Source organism: Varanus komodoensis, unplaced genomic scaffold (genome assembly GCF_004798865.1).
Source record: "Varanus komodoensis strain SLA01 unplaced genomic scaffold, ASM479886v1 scaffold14_1, whole genome shotgun sequence".
Taxonomy (NCBI): Eukaryota; Metazoa; Chordata; class Lepidosauria; order Squamata; family Varanidae; genus Varanus; species Varanus komodoensis.
Window position 1 is genome coordinate 27,737,292 of NW_025335438.1, and position 13,822 is coordinate 27,751,113.

The window sequence follows — 13,822 nt, forward strand, 5'->3', positions numbered from 1 at the left end:
AACTGCTCTAATACTTCTGTTTAATTCCTTCTATTTCTGTATTGACTAATTAAACATGCAACTTTCATTTGCAGCAAGGCTTGTTTTTCTCCTAATTGTGACCTGTTGCATGGAAAATGACAGCAGAACCAGTGCAGATTCCGCATAGATGTTGTTTTAGGGTATGGTGATCAGAACCTGTCCAGGGAGCTTGTCTGTTCCTCAAACTCCTGTAATGAAATAAGTTAGATGGCATTCAGTATTTCCAAGCTGGAGTTGATGAATTATGTTTTTGATAGTAATTGAAAATAGCAATACTTGATGGTGGCCAAGACAATTCTGATGTTATCACCCAATGAAAAACACTCTGCTATAGAAGCTGGTATTTTAAAAATCAGGCAAGAATTCATACATAATTTTTAAAGCTACTTTGAAGTGCAGATCCAAGGGCCCAGCCCTGCCTACATCATTCTATATGATGCTCATGAGACATCCACCCAGCCTTTTGTGATAAGGAGCATTTTATGACCACCTTTAACACCTACATTTCAATATTAAGCCATTGACTCAGAGGTAAGTAGAGTTAGACTGAATTCATGACTTCTAGTGGCCATGTGGAAGAACAAACTATCTTTAGTTAGGGGTGATGCTTCAGTTTTCCCTCCTTCCTTCACCGCTAAATATGGGAAGAACTGAGCCAGCTGTCTCTTCAAGATTAAGAACTGGACCTTGGCAAAGGATTGCAGAAGTGTTCTCGTGAGCAGGAAGAAGACTGTGGAGGCTAGGCTCCAACATCCGTGTCCTCTGCACCTTCTTTCCCTCCTCTGAAGTGCCACAGCTATGTGGCAAAAAGCAAAACAGGGACATGAAGATGCTAGTCCTCTGCTACTCCCCCCATTCTGCATAAGATGCCCCTGATCTACTGAGTTTGGAGGCTTATGGACAAATTGTTGGACTGCAACTTTGAGTTTGCAGTGGGAAATGGCCATGCAATGTTTATACTTTGCTGACAGTCAAAGAAGAATCCAAATGTTGAGGCAGAAGCAATATTGAACAATTCCATGACAACTTGGAGGCTAAGTATTCTGTTTCAAAGTACTTTCAAATGCAGTTGACTATGGGAATTTGCACTTTTTATACTGCATCTTTGTAACTGATTAAAATTAAGTTTAAAACCAGGATAAGTAATGAAAAGCAAAGCAGCATGGAATGCAGTCTTATGGGTTGTGCCCTTGATGCCCTTAAGCCCCCGGACAATGAGGTTTATCAGTATCCTATGTAAAGTGGGAAGAGCAACTGGAGGAGCAGCAGAGAGAGGGGTGAACTTGCTTCGTGGCAATTCCCACTCTGTATTTCCACTAGAGGGCTGGTTAAGTCATCCATCTGGGTGCTTTGGAGTGGGAGGTGGAGGGGAGGAGGCAGCAGAGGACACACAGTAGGTTCTGCTCTGGCCCCTGCAGTTTCTTTGCCTCCCTACTCCCCCTAAGCCTCTTGGAAATTGTGTTCCCAACTTTGGAGAGGCAGACCAGACATTTTTTTTCTTTGCTGACTGTGGAGTAGGGGTGGATGGACTGGAGTGTAACTTCCCAGCTCCAGTGGCACAGCTTTGCTTCTGAACATGGTTCAGGGAACCCAGAGTATCCCATGGCCTCCTCTAGATGAAGTCAAGGCGCATAGGATTACTCTGTTAATGTTCTTACTGTCTGAACCAGAATAATTTAAAATTGCAGCTAGATGTTGGGGGGCGGGGCGGAATCTGAAATAACTATAAGTTAATGCTTTTGTTAGAACAAATATTGGCACCCCAGCTTAGAAATAGCCTCCTCAGAGAGGCTTAAAGTTATCTGGCTATCAGATGCTTCCCTTAGGTAGTGCTAGGGTTAAGGTTTGGGTAACCTAATAAAAACAAGAGACCACACAGTTTCAAACAATAAATTTAAGTTTACTGGAAAAATGCTGGAAAAAATGGATAGAGATACACGTGCACATCGTACAAAATATGAATAATTGGGTAATAAAGGAACCAGAAGTAGACCCATCCAGTTAAACAAACTAGACTGTGCCTCTATTTTATCTGTCTCTTATACAAGCAACAACTTATTCTTCCACTAACTCTCTCACCCAGTTCTCCAGTTCAAGCAGCTCTACCTTCTTCTGATCTTCCCTTTCTTCTTTATGTGTCTTTTACTCTTTGTCTTTATCTGCTCCTGCCTTAGGCTTTTTAAATTTTTAAAACTCCAACTCCAACCAATCAGGCAGGTAGCTCCTTCTTCACCTTTGTTCTATTTTTTTCCTAAGCTCATTTTTAGAGTTTCGATCAAACCTTCTGTAAATCTTTCCCCCCTCTCCTCTGCAGAAATCCTGACTCCATATGTAACTGAACTTTTGACTGATACTGAGCAATACCAACATGATTTAACTTGATAGTACCCCAAGTACAAAAATCAAGGACACGTTTGTTCTTCCACTGGCAGTCATATTTGTTCTTTCACAGGCAATATCGTAAATAAAATAAAAACGCACTGTAGTACACAGATTTTCATTTCCCCATAACAATTTTGCAGGCTTAAAGACAAGCCACACACACACACAAACACCGGGTTTGGGGAGGGGTGCAGAGAGAAAGACATGTTCCTGGATGTGGTGAAAAATCCCAATTGTAATAAAAAGTGGAGAATTTTTACAGACATAATTACGCTATTGCAAAAAGATCTAAGGCTGCCTCAAAGTGTGCTGGGACAAAAAGCCCATGGACACTCTTCCTTTACAATAGAAAAGCTGGCCTTTTCTCAGATCTATATTTAATTCTAAGATACAGCCTCTTTATATACCAGTATGCAGGAATAAAGAAAAGCGTGTTAATCCTTATATAAGCAAAGCTGAAGTTTAATTTTAGGCTGTGCCCTGGTTCAGTAACTGTGTATGCTGCTCAATGTTGAATCATTTAGGCTTGATTTGGTTTTTCAAATATGTGGATGTCTTAATCAATGACCATGCACTATAAAATCAACATTATAAGACCATTGCAGATCACGAAAGGCTTAGTATAATTAAGAAGAATATTTTGATAAGCAACCTTCAGGAATGTATGGGGGGGGCAGGGGGGATCCATTCAGTGGAGTACACATTGTTTGTATTTAGAAGGTTCCAGATTGAGACCTTGGAGTCTCCAATTAAAAAGATCTCAAGTAGCAGTGTTGGAAAAGATCTCTGGCTGAAACTCTTGAGATCTGCCACAGTAAAGAAGAACATGGGCTAGAGGGGCTAATGGCTTTTAACTAGTTTGGGCAAAATCTAGATGCACTGGATGATGATACAGCAACTGGAAGCAGAAGTCAGTTATTCTAGATTCTACTAGTTTTAAAGGATATACAGGTTAAATTATTTTATTTTTAAGTAAAAAACACAATACCACATAGAACATAGGCTGAAGCCAGGTTTTCTGTCCTCTCTTCTTCCCTGAAGCCATCTTTTCATGCCCCAGATCTGCAAATTTCTCAGAGGCATATAAATTAAATAAATAAATAACCCTCCAGAGCTGATTTCTGCAAGTGTAGAGAGGGCTGCCCAGGGGAAAGGGGCATCTTTTCTGTCTGTGGTTTCTGTCCACTGGCAGAACAATGCCACTGTGAATAAAACTTTGTGGTTGGTTCTTCCCCTCTGAAAAGCACAATTTCAGAGCATTGCTTGTTGAAAAGAAAAGTTGGATTTGACAGCTTAGCTGGCAAAACAACTATTGTTTAGCAAAAGAGAAACAAACGCTGCATGAAATAAGTGAACCTAAATCCAAATATATTCTGCTGCTTGTGGGAGTTCTTTTCAAAACATGTCATGTGCTGTTGCCCCTACTTGTTATGCTATTGCACAGATCACTGCAAACTATTTTTCCTTCCATTTACAGTTTTTCCACAGATCTGACACAGTGCTCAAGCACAAATACACTAAAGATTTTGCTCCATAGGTTCCTATCATGTATCTAATTTATAATAATGCTTTTGCTGAACGTTCCCTACAAACAATTTATCAATATGTGCAAATAGAACATATTGCTCTGCTACTTGTTATCTTTGGAAGACAGAGCAGGTGGTGGTTGGCACGTGTGTTTGAGATTCTTTGTTTCTGACTCTCCCAAAGAATGAGCAGGAACAGGAAGCAAAAGCCATAAAACTTGATTTCAGTAGCAGCATACTGCAGGTTAAGATCAAAGTACAATCTGTGAAGAGCAGGTGCTGAAACATTAACTGCACTTGGAGAACTTTCTGTGGCTCTGCTTAAATTAAGAGCACAGAGGTAACTATCACCCATACTGAGTGTAGCAATAGAACACTGTAACTGCAAGATGTTGTGTTTGATGGAAGATAAATGTATATGCTTAACTACAGTTGACACCAGTTTTCATCTTTCCTTTGAATTTATGAATGTGAATCAGTGGTAAAAATATGCATGAATGGAGTGCTGGAAAAATCATTATGAAGTACAGGCAAAAAATATTCAGTGCACACTTGAGGTCAAATATTTTGGGAGCTCCAAAGAATCATGAAACTACTCATTCCAGCAGGCAACCTGTTTATGGTAAACCAGGATTCTGACAGAGCATTCTGTAGTAAAATGGACAATTGGAAAATATTAGGTTTTGCCTAGGAGAAGTTAGCTTTATTTATATATATATATATTGCCACTGAATAGCCAAAACTCTTTTGACAGTTCACAGGAATGAAAAGCCTAAAAGATAACATGATAAAACAGAAAGCTTAAAACTACAGTTTCAAATCAAAATAAACACCCAAACAGAACCCAGCAGAAGTGCACACTTCTAAAATATAGTAACAGATTTAAAGACAACAAGCAACTAAAATGTCTGGAAAAATAAGGACTTTGCCTGGTTCCAGCCCCCCCCCCCCCCAACCCTGTAAGACCCAGGTGAGCCTTTTAGGACAGACCATTCCACAAATGGGGCTCTCAAAGGCCTTCTTAACCGTCACTACCTCACTTTATCTGCTGCAGAGTTTTGTAGAAGGACCTGTGAAGATAGCATACTGAGCAAGTCTGTATAGTAGAAGAGCAAAGCACAATATACCAAAGTGTTCATCACCTGAGAGTCTGTGGCCGCCTTTTCATTCGGAACGCACCTACCAACAAATCTAGTAGTTATCACCTGGCAAAGGCTCAGTCACATTCTCTGCCTTTGGAAGATTTGTCATTGACAGTGCTCCTCCAGGCAGCTGCAGGATATTTACAGCTCTGGTTGTTAGGCAGTATGGGAGTTGTTGGTGGCACTAATCCAGATGTGTGGGAATGCTAAGAAGGGGATAGAGTCCCACATTGATCAATAATTGATAGCTAAGTTAGCAAAGACAGGGCCAACAGAGTTCTCACTTCTGCCCTGGAAGAAGAAAAGACCACTCAGTCAAATAACTTTTCAACAATCATAGAATTAACTGAAGCTAGAATCACCCGAGGAAAGAATTTGGAAAAAGTAGAGTTGCTCTAAACTTAATAGGATGGAGGCTATTAGAACCCTACCTCCTGAAGGGTGCACCACTTGAATGCAAATACTAGGTCCCCCACACTAAGTCACCAAAAGCTTCAAGTTAACCATGCTGGGGCCCTCTGCTCCTGAAGGCCCACATCCCAGTAGGGTTCACTGGCCAGTGTCCCCTAGACTTCCTCCCCTTCAGCAATGCAACCTGCTTGTTCACCTGCCAGATGACAATGTGGGTGAAAAGGTAGACTCACTGAAGGAGGAGGCCTATTGAAGATGACTTGCTCAAGGGCCCTCAAAAACCAGGAACTGGCAGTGTTTATAGCACATGTCTGCCTTGCTCTTATGCTGGAGTTATGTTCCTCCTGTCTATTGAAACAAGGGACAACATGTCTTTTGGCATCAGCACATGTCTGCCTTGCTTGTAAGAGTAGCAGCCCCAGAAGTAAAACTGAACTGAGTTGTCTTATTCATGAAGTCATAGGACAGAAAATGTTCCTCACATTGTTTGCTATGGCCATCTGTCTTGAAACATTGAAACTTAAATGTCTGATTAGTTTAACACTACATCACTTAACAATACACATGCTTTATTCTGTGCTATTAATTCTACTAGCTTGAACTAGTAGAACTGTACCCTACTTTTTAACATCTTAAAGATGTTAGTTTAAGCATCTTAATATGTTTAACTGAGAACCAGTGTAGTGTAGTGGTTAAGAGCATGGGACTGGGACTCAGATGATCTGGGTTCTAGTCCCTGCTCAGCCATGGAGCCAACTGGGTAACTTTGGGCCAATCACAGACTCTCAGCCCAACCTACCTCACAGGGTTGTTGTTGTGGGGATAAGATGGAGGAGGAGAATGATGTAAGCTGCCTTGAGTCCTTTGTCGGAAAAAGACAGGATATAAATCGAAAAATACATGAAATAAATAAACAAACTTTGTAACCCACTCAGGGAACCTTATTAGCTAATGTGGCAGGATAAAAATCAGCTAAATAAATATATATTATTTTATTGTTTTACAGTGCATTTTACTGTTTACTTTGTTTTTACTCTAAGCTGCCTTGAAGATCTGACCAGATGAAAATCAGTGTCTGCAGTTAGTAAATAACAAGGAAGTCGCACATTCTTCTGGGGATGATGTAAAACATATTTGTCCTACCCTGACTGAGTAGAGAGGATAACGCATTATGGATGAAAATATGCTGATCTTCTTCTGTTAAACATTTGCTTCAGTGACAGAACACCCAAACAGGTACAGCCTTTAAAAACTGTTTTTACTGTCCTTGATTTTCATTATAGTAGGGTTGTATTGCTTTAAATTGTTTCCCATCACTTTCATGGATTTTTGACTGATAAGGTGGCATATAAATGTTAATAATAAATACATATCTTCATACACAAATAAACTCCATTTCAAAATCTATTAAACTAAACATGCAAATGCACTGCTGTCTAAACTCAGCACAGACAGGGCAGTCTCAGCACCCTGGAAAGGGAATTCCACATATGGAATTTCTTACCATGAAGAAAGCCCTGTCCCATATTCTTACCAACCAAACCTTTCTTGGTGGTAGGATTTATAACAGGTTCTCTAAAAAAAACCTGTTAACTGCAGGAAGCCTCACATGGGAGGTATTTCAAATATCCTGGGTCCAAACCATTTAGGGTGTTATAGTGATGAAGCAGCACCTTCAATTGAACCTGGAAACAAATTGGAAGCCAATGCAATTGATAGAGGACTGGCGTAATATTGTCTACGAACATATAGAAGAAAGTAATTTGGCTGTAGCCTTTTGCACCCAGTAGCACTACTCAGAGCAAGTTGATGTAATCAAAATGATCCAAAGAGCAGATTAAGATCAGTGAACTTGCTGGCTTTATTATTTTTTCCAGTTCATAATGCTTGGTAGTACAACAAATAATGCGGCAGCTCTGAAGCTTCATGTAACATTCTGAGTTTCAGAAGAAGCCCAGAATGTTGCATGCAATTTTATGCACGTACAGCGTTGAAGAAACCAGAAACCCAAAGACAGTGGCTTTAGCACATGGCATCAATAAAACGATGTCTGTCTTATTTAACCCTTAACTGCTAAGAAACTCTCATTGACTGCTTTTACCAGACCATCTTCTCTATTCGAATCACTTCTTTTGATTGTGTCTTGCATGATTTATTATGTAGTAGTGGTTGCCCCCTTGCTCCTTCTGGATTTAAACACCTATGCTGTTCCTGGATATCTTAATTTGTTGGGGAAAGGGTGAATTTCTCAGTAGTCACTTGGTGTGAGAATGGATAAAAGGCAGGGGAAAGAAAAAAATTAGAGGACAATATGTCAATGAGCACGGCACCAGTGGTCTATGTGCTCCAATTTTACAAGCTGGGAATCTGCTCTCAGAAAATGAGATATTCTTTTCTAAACGCTTATTGACACGACATATTATTTGCAAGATAATTCTGAAATGAGCAGAGAGAACAAAGTAAATATTCAAGGTACTTTGCCCTTCTAGGTTTGTAGGTACATACTTAGGCATTATGGACACACACACACCATTCCTATAGGCTCTGGATGGCTTGCAAGAGATTAAAACCAATAGTGATTAAAATCTGACTAAAAACAAACATATTAAATTAAATTATTCTGGGAACTAATCTGGGAAGGCCTGTCAGAAGAGATATGTTTTTAACTCCCTCTTGAAGGTAGCAATCTGGAATATCAGATTCATTTCTCCCAGCAGACCATTCTACAGTTTAGGGGCAACCTGTGAGAATGTCTGAGCAAGTTGACATTAACCTTACAGAAGCAAACTTCAGAAGATAATCCCCAGATAATATTTTTAGTCGTTGAGCAAAAAACTCATTGCACTTGATGGATAGCGAACCTGTAATGTGTGCTCTTTGGAGTCCAAAGTATACTTACCCATCAAGTGCATATAACAGTATCCCAAAGTATGTTTTGTCTTATTCTTAAATTGAGGAAAAAGATGTAGACATCTGAATAGAGAAGCTCTGTGTGTGTTTGTGTGTGAGTGTGCACGCTTGTGTTTGCATAGAATGGCTTAATCCTTTCCATCTAGTCATTTTTTTCATAGAGAAAAAGAGAGGTACCTGGATCTTTTTGTCCATGGGTGTAATACAGGGTGGGGATAGATTTTGAATGGGGAAAAAGCTAAGCAGCCCCTTCGTCTCACATTTCTTAGCTTGAAGTAGTAGCTGCTCATCACTGCTTTATTCCCCCCCCTCAAAAAAGGTAGAAGAATCTTATGACGCTAAAGTAAGAGTAGAAGCAAACATGCAGTGGAAACTGCTTGAAATCATGAAGAATGATGGTTGCTCCAAGTGGCATTCCATTTGCATCAGCAATTCCCCCAAAGCATTCTGATGTTTTCTATTATATGATTGAAACCTCAAAAAAGAGTGAGTCTGCATAGTTACCGCAACTTTAGACACTGTGGTATCTTTATTCTCACTAAATGGTCTCTTTGTAGAATAGAGAGTCTGAAATCTTTTGAGGAGTAAAGACTGAATTCTCCAAAGAACAGATATATAAAGGATTCACAGTGAATTCAGCAAGTCAGGGACATGGCTATCATAGCTTTGCAGAGTTTATCTGAAATTCCACACTGTAATTTTCCCATGAGGAACAGTTTTTTATTTTTTTGCCATTGTATAAAACCCAGCCAAAAGGATTTTTTTTTTTTTTTTGCAAAGAGAGGAATCAGAATTTGTATTGAAAAGCCACAGCTCTTACAAGCAGTGCATTATTTATTTTATTAATTTGCTCTTTTTTACATTATGGGAAACATTAATCTATTTACATTTTTTTGTCCACACACCATATAGGTATATTCCTATGAAAACCCAATTCAAAATGCCACACAATGCTCTTGGATTCCTCCATCCAAAGGCTTTGCAAGTTGTACCAATTTTGCAAATCAAAAGCATACTGATTATCATGACTGGGAATGCAGGTAGAATGTGAGTATGCCGGGGACTTACATTCTAGTTAAAATATGCATTATAAATTAAAAACAAACAGGAAATTCACAAATATAAAGTTTAAATTAAAGTGATTGTGCACACCAAAACCTTAAGGAAATATTCAATAAATAAACTGAAATATATTACAAATAACTTATTACTATTTACCTTTTCAATATTAAAATGTTTAATCCATTTCTTCATCTGTCATTACAAAAAGATTAAGAGTATTTTATGGAAACGTCTGCAAAAAAAATATAATAAATACTTTAAAATGTTTGGTTTTGGAGTCCAACACCTTGTTTTCATACCCCCCAACCCCTCCCAATAGTTTGGTATTTTAAAAAACTGGATAGTAACAATTTTTCCACAATTTGGGGTTCTTAAAAACAAAATACAAATTAGTTTAAAGTAATGGGCATGATCCAGCCAAGTTTATCACTTTTAACAGTGACAACCTATGTTTACTTACCTGGGAGTAAGTCTTACTGCGCTCAATGGTGTTTAGTTTTAAGCAGGCATGTATAGGACTGTAGCCTCATTAATTTCAATTGGGAAATTTGAGCATGTGCTTAAGTCTTCCATTGAAATTAATGGTACTAAAATTCTTAACTTGGGCTGGTCATGCCTTAAATGTATATTTTTAAACTATTTTTGTCTTTATCTTGTTTATGGTGCTCTGTAATACAGCAAGAAGTCAACAAATGACAACCATAGGAAATGCAGCATCCATTTCTAGCAAGAAAAATCATTCATAGTCTTGCTATGCCAACAAATAATTAGACAAGATGGTGCTGTTGCCTTTTCTCATCTCTCAGACCAGACATAGTCCTGTTGTAGGCAAGGGTTCATAATCTGGATACCAGCTGAGTTTTCCTCAAAAACTAAGAAGAAATTAGAATGTTTCATCCCATTCATAGAACCCATATGAATGACTAAGCATCATGCCAACAGGTTTTTTATATACCAAAATTATGATTTATAAATGCAACTATCCTTGAATACAGGTTTGGACCCTGATCCTCAACATATTTACTTGGGTGCAAACCCAGAGAAATTCATTGGATCTTACTAGTAATTAATTCTGTGTATGCTCATGGTATAGGAATCTGTCAGATTTATTGCATCATCTTTATGGAGTTATTTTCTAGCTGCTTCTCACAAGCCTTAACTCCTATTCCAAAGTGTTCAATTAAATATATAAATATAGCTGTGAAAATTGCTGCTATTTTGTACATCGTCATACAAAGTGTTCTTAAATCTTTTTCATACATAGCATGGCCATATATTTAAAGGTTGCAAATTGGCACTATGCAGACCCCCCAAATAGTGTGTGAGCCTTCATGGTTACTACAATTTTTGTGAAAAGCATTCTTAAAGTAAAACAAAAATGATCTTAGCAAATACAATGAAACTGAAAACCTTGCAAATCAAACTTTCCATGTTCATGTGCCGGGTTACACTGGCTTTTTCATCATACTCTTTAAAAGTCTTTAAAATATCAAATTATTAGCCCTTTACTTGTAAAACACAGCAGTGATATTTTGTGCCCTGTTTATAAGCATATAGTTTGGATAAATCAATGGCTTTCAGAGGTAGCAAATTTTCTAGTGGTTCTACAAATGGTTTTTGAAAGTTTTCTTTGCCAGAACTTGTTACCTCTCCCAATTCTTGAATAAAATTAAAGATAGCACCAGACTATGATGCCATATTATGTGATATGTCCTGGCATGATCCACTGACATATATTTTCAAAAAAGGCCAGCTTTTTGATAGTAACAGCTGATATTTTGAGATGCAAGCTACACATTTATGCCAACCATGCAGTTAAGGATTCCACAGTTGGAATGTTTTACCAGTAAGGGCACTGAAAGCCAACTCTGGTAAGAAGCAGAGTATAATTTATCAAGTCTGACTGTGCACTTTCTTACCGTAGCATCTCTTTACAGAATAAAGATCTCTCATGATCTTGTGATGAACGGGGGCCGCTACCTGCCATGTTCAACATGGGTGCCCAAGTGGGAAAAGTATGCTCCAAGGAATAAAGAGGCCCAATTTCTTAGCGTGGTACTTGGGAATGCACTAATGAAGGAGGACTGTATGCAGCCCACACCCCTAGTCTACTAACTTGAGTCAACAGAATGAGGATGTATCATAGACCAAACCTTGCAACAGAACTCATATTCTGCTAGTTCTTTAGTGCATTACAACCAGGGCTCACATCATATCTGATTTTTGTCACGTGTGCTGGTGGGATACTGGATACCATCCGCAAAACTCTGTGGTGCTTAACAGGTTGTAACACTCCTTACTAGCATGGTAGTTGGTATAAAGATGGAATGTTATGATCAGGTAATTTCTCAACTAATACTTTGCCAAGGATTGCTTACTAGCCTTGGTTTCAGAGAGTACACAAGTATGCATGGACAGTTCTGCAAAGAATTGTATGCTCCTCACCAGCTGATGTTCTGCATCAGTTCTTTGATTCTGCAGATGGAAGTCTTTTCTGGTTTACAGAGGAGACTGAAGGAGAAGGTATGAAGCAGTTTGATGTAAGCAGTCTGACTTGTAGCAGACAAACATGTATTTCATTTACAGCATTTCAACAATAGATGTATGTGTATAGATGTACAAAATCTGAAAGTTTTTCCAAGGTTTATGACATCAATAAAACCAAGCTTATTTTTCTCTTTCCCTCATACCTCTTTTTAACTGATGTGCTCCATCCATTGCAATAGGAATTGACAATGCAGTATAATCTTAAACATTCTTCCTGGTTACTTGGACCAACCTATTCCCTTATTCTAACATTCAGTATTTTTCCATCTTACTACCAAATGTTGCTTTTTATTGCCTTTTAAAATTGCATTGTTTCTCCCTTGGAAATCAGTTTTATACTGTCCTGCTGATCAAAAAAGATTCTGAAGTGAGCTGCCAGTTTCAATTCATGAGATCATTTATACTTCATCTGCAAGACTCACTTCGACTTTTACTGCAGCTTGCCTATGTCCCCACCTCCTTCCAGTTTGTCAGGTAAGAAGGTATGATATCTGAGGAACAAAATGCAGGTCATCTGATTTTTTTTCTTTTTTTAGAAAAACAATAATTATATAAAGAAGGGATTCTGAGCTAGAGCTCTTTTATCATGAATGAGGAAGACAACAGAATCTCAAAGGTTTACCCTGCAATACTGGATTTCCAAAATACCATATGATTTAATATTGCTGTACACTAGATAACAGACTAGCTTTAAGGACCAAGAATTAATAAATTGGTGAATCTACTGTACATGTGTGTGTGTGCACGCACAAGAGTGTTCATTTGTGTGTCTGTGGGATTCTTTACATGAGGCGAGGTGGCAGCATCGGTACATTTGACAAAGCATTAGGTTGACATGGGCAAACCTTTAGAAAGCAAGGGGTGTTAGCGAAAATCTCTTCGAGGACTGACAATTACGCCACAGAAGTGTTACTTCATTGGGAGAGAAGGGAGAGATAAAGGAAGGGAGGGGAATACAAATACTTATTGGTGTCTCTGAGCATGGACCTAGAAGGGCAGATTATACAAGAGATGTTTCTTGCCATTAAGAGTCCTCCTGGTTGGATCCCTTCATAGCCTGGTCTGGGCTTCGGGGATGTAAATCTCAATGCTTTCGGCGCTTTCAGTGGCTGAGTTCTGACGGACAGACGCAGCTCGTTTGGCAGCCATCAGCCGTTTCCGGGCCTCTTGACGCTGTGAGCTCTCCAAGGAGCGTTCCCGTATGAGTGGCACCTGACCTTTCGATGGCTTCTTTGGCACTGGAGGAGGGGCCCTTCTCTCCTGATCAAAGCAGAAGGTTAATGACATTATACAGCTTCTCAGGGGAAAATGAAAAACAAAAAAGGAGGGGGACACAAACACAAACTAGGACAGGTTGGGGGTTAGAACATACATTTTTACCTAAAGTTTGTTAGTTCTTATCTGCATTTTTTTCTTCATCGGTATTCAAAGACTCATAAACATAACATAATCTTAAGGCAAAAAAAGAGGATGGCACTGGTAGCAGTGCTAGTTCTCCATGGGTACGGTGCGTCAGCTGCACGCCTGGTGCCGAAAAGGGCTGAAGCTCCCACCATTAAACATGGCATGTGGGTCCCTCTGGGAAATCTAAACTCCTCTTCCTGGTACCGGGGATTAGAAAGGACAGCATCTTAAACAGAACTTAGTATCACTGCTTAATACAATGTCAGAAATCTAAGGTATTAGAAAGTTGCTATGTAATTAACCCACCCATCACCCAACAGTTAATAAAAGTCTTGGGATTTCTTAATAAAATTGACTCAGCATGTTAGAATAGAGTGTAATAGGTATGAAAGACACATATAATGAGGCTTTTACCCC

The 13,822-nt window shown here is 39.0% G+C and overlaps 1 protein-coding gene across 1 annotated transcript in view; it reads right to left on the reverse strand.

Annotated features, from left to right (window-relative positions):
- Window positions 1–12,401: 12,401 nt before the first annotated feature.
- The window catches only part of DLGAP1 (DLG associated protein 1), a 138,485-nt gene continuing 137,064 nt past the window's right edge, over window positions 12,402–13,822 (reverse strand). Inside the window, exon 10 of the mRNA XM_044423962.1 lies at window positions 12,402–13,261. Coding sequence (XP_044279897.1) covers window positions 13,052–13,261 — 210 coding nt within the window. The 3' untranslated portion in view covers window positions 12,402–13,051. The remainder of the gene's footprint in view (window positions 13,262–13,822) is intronic.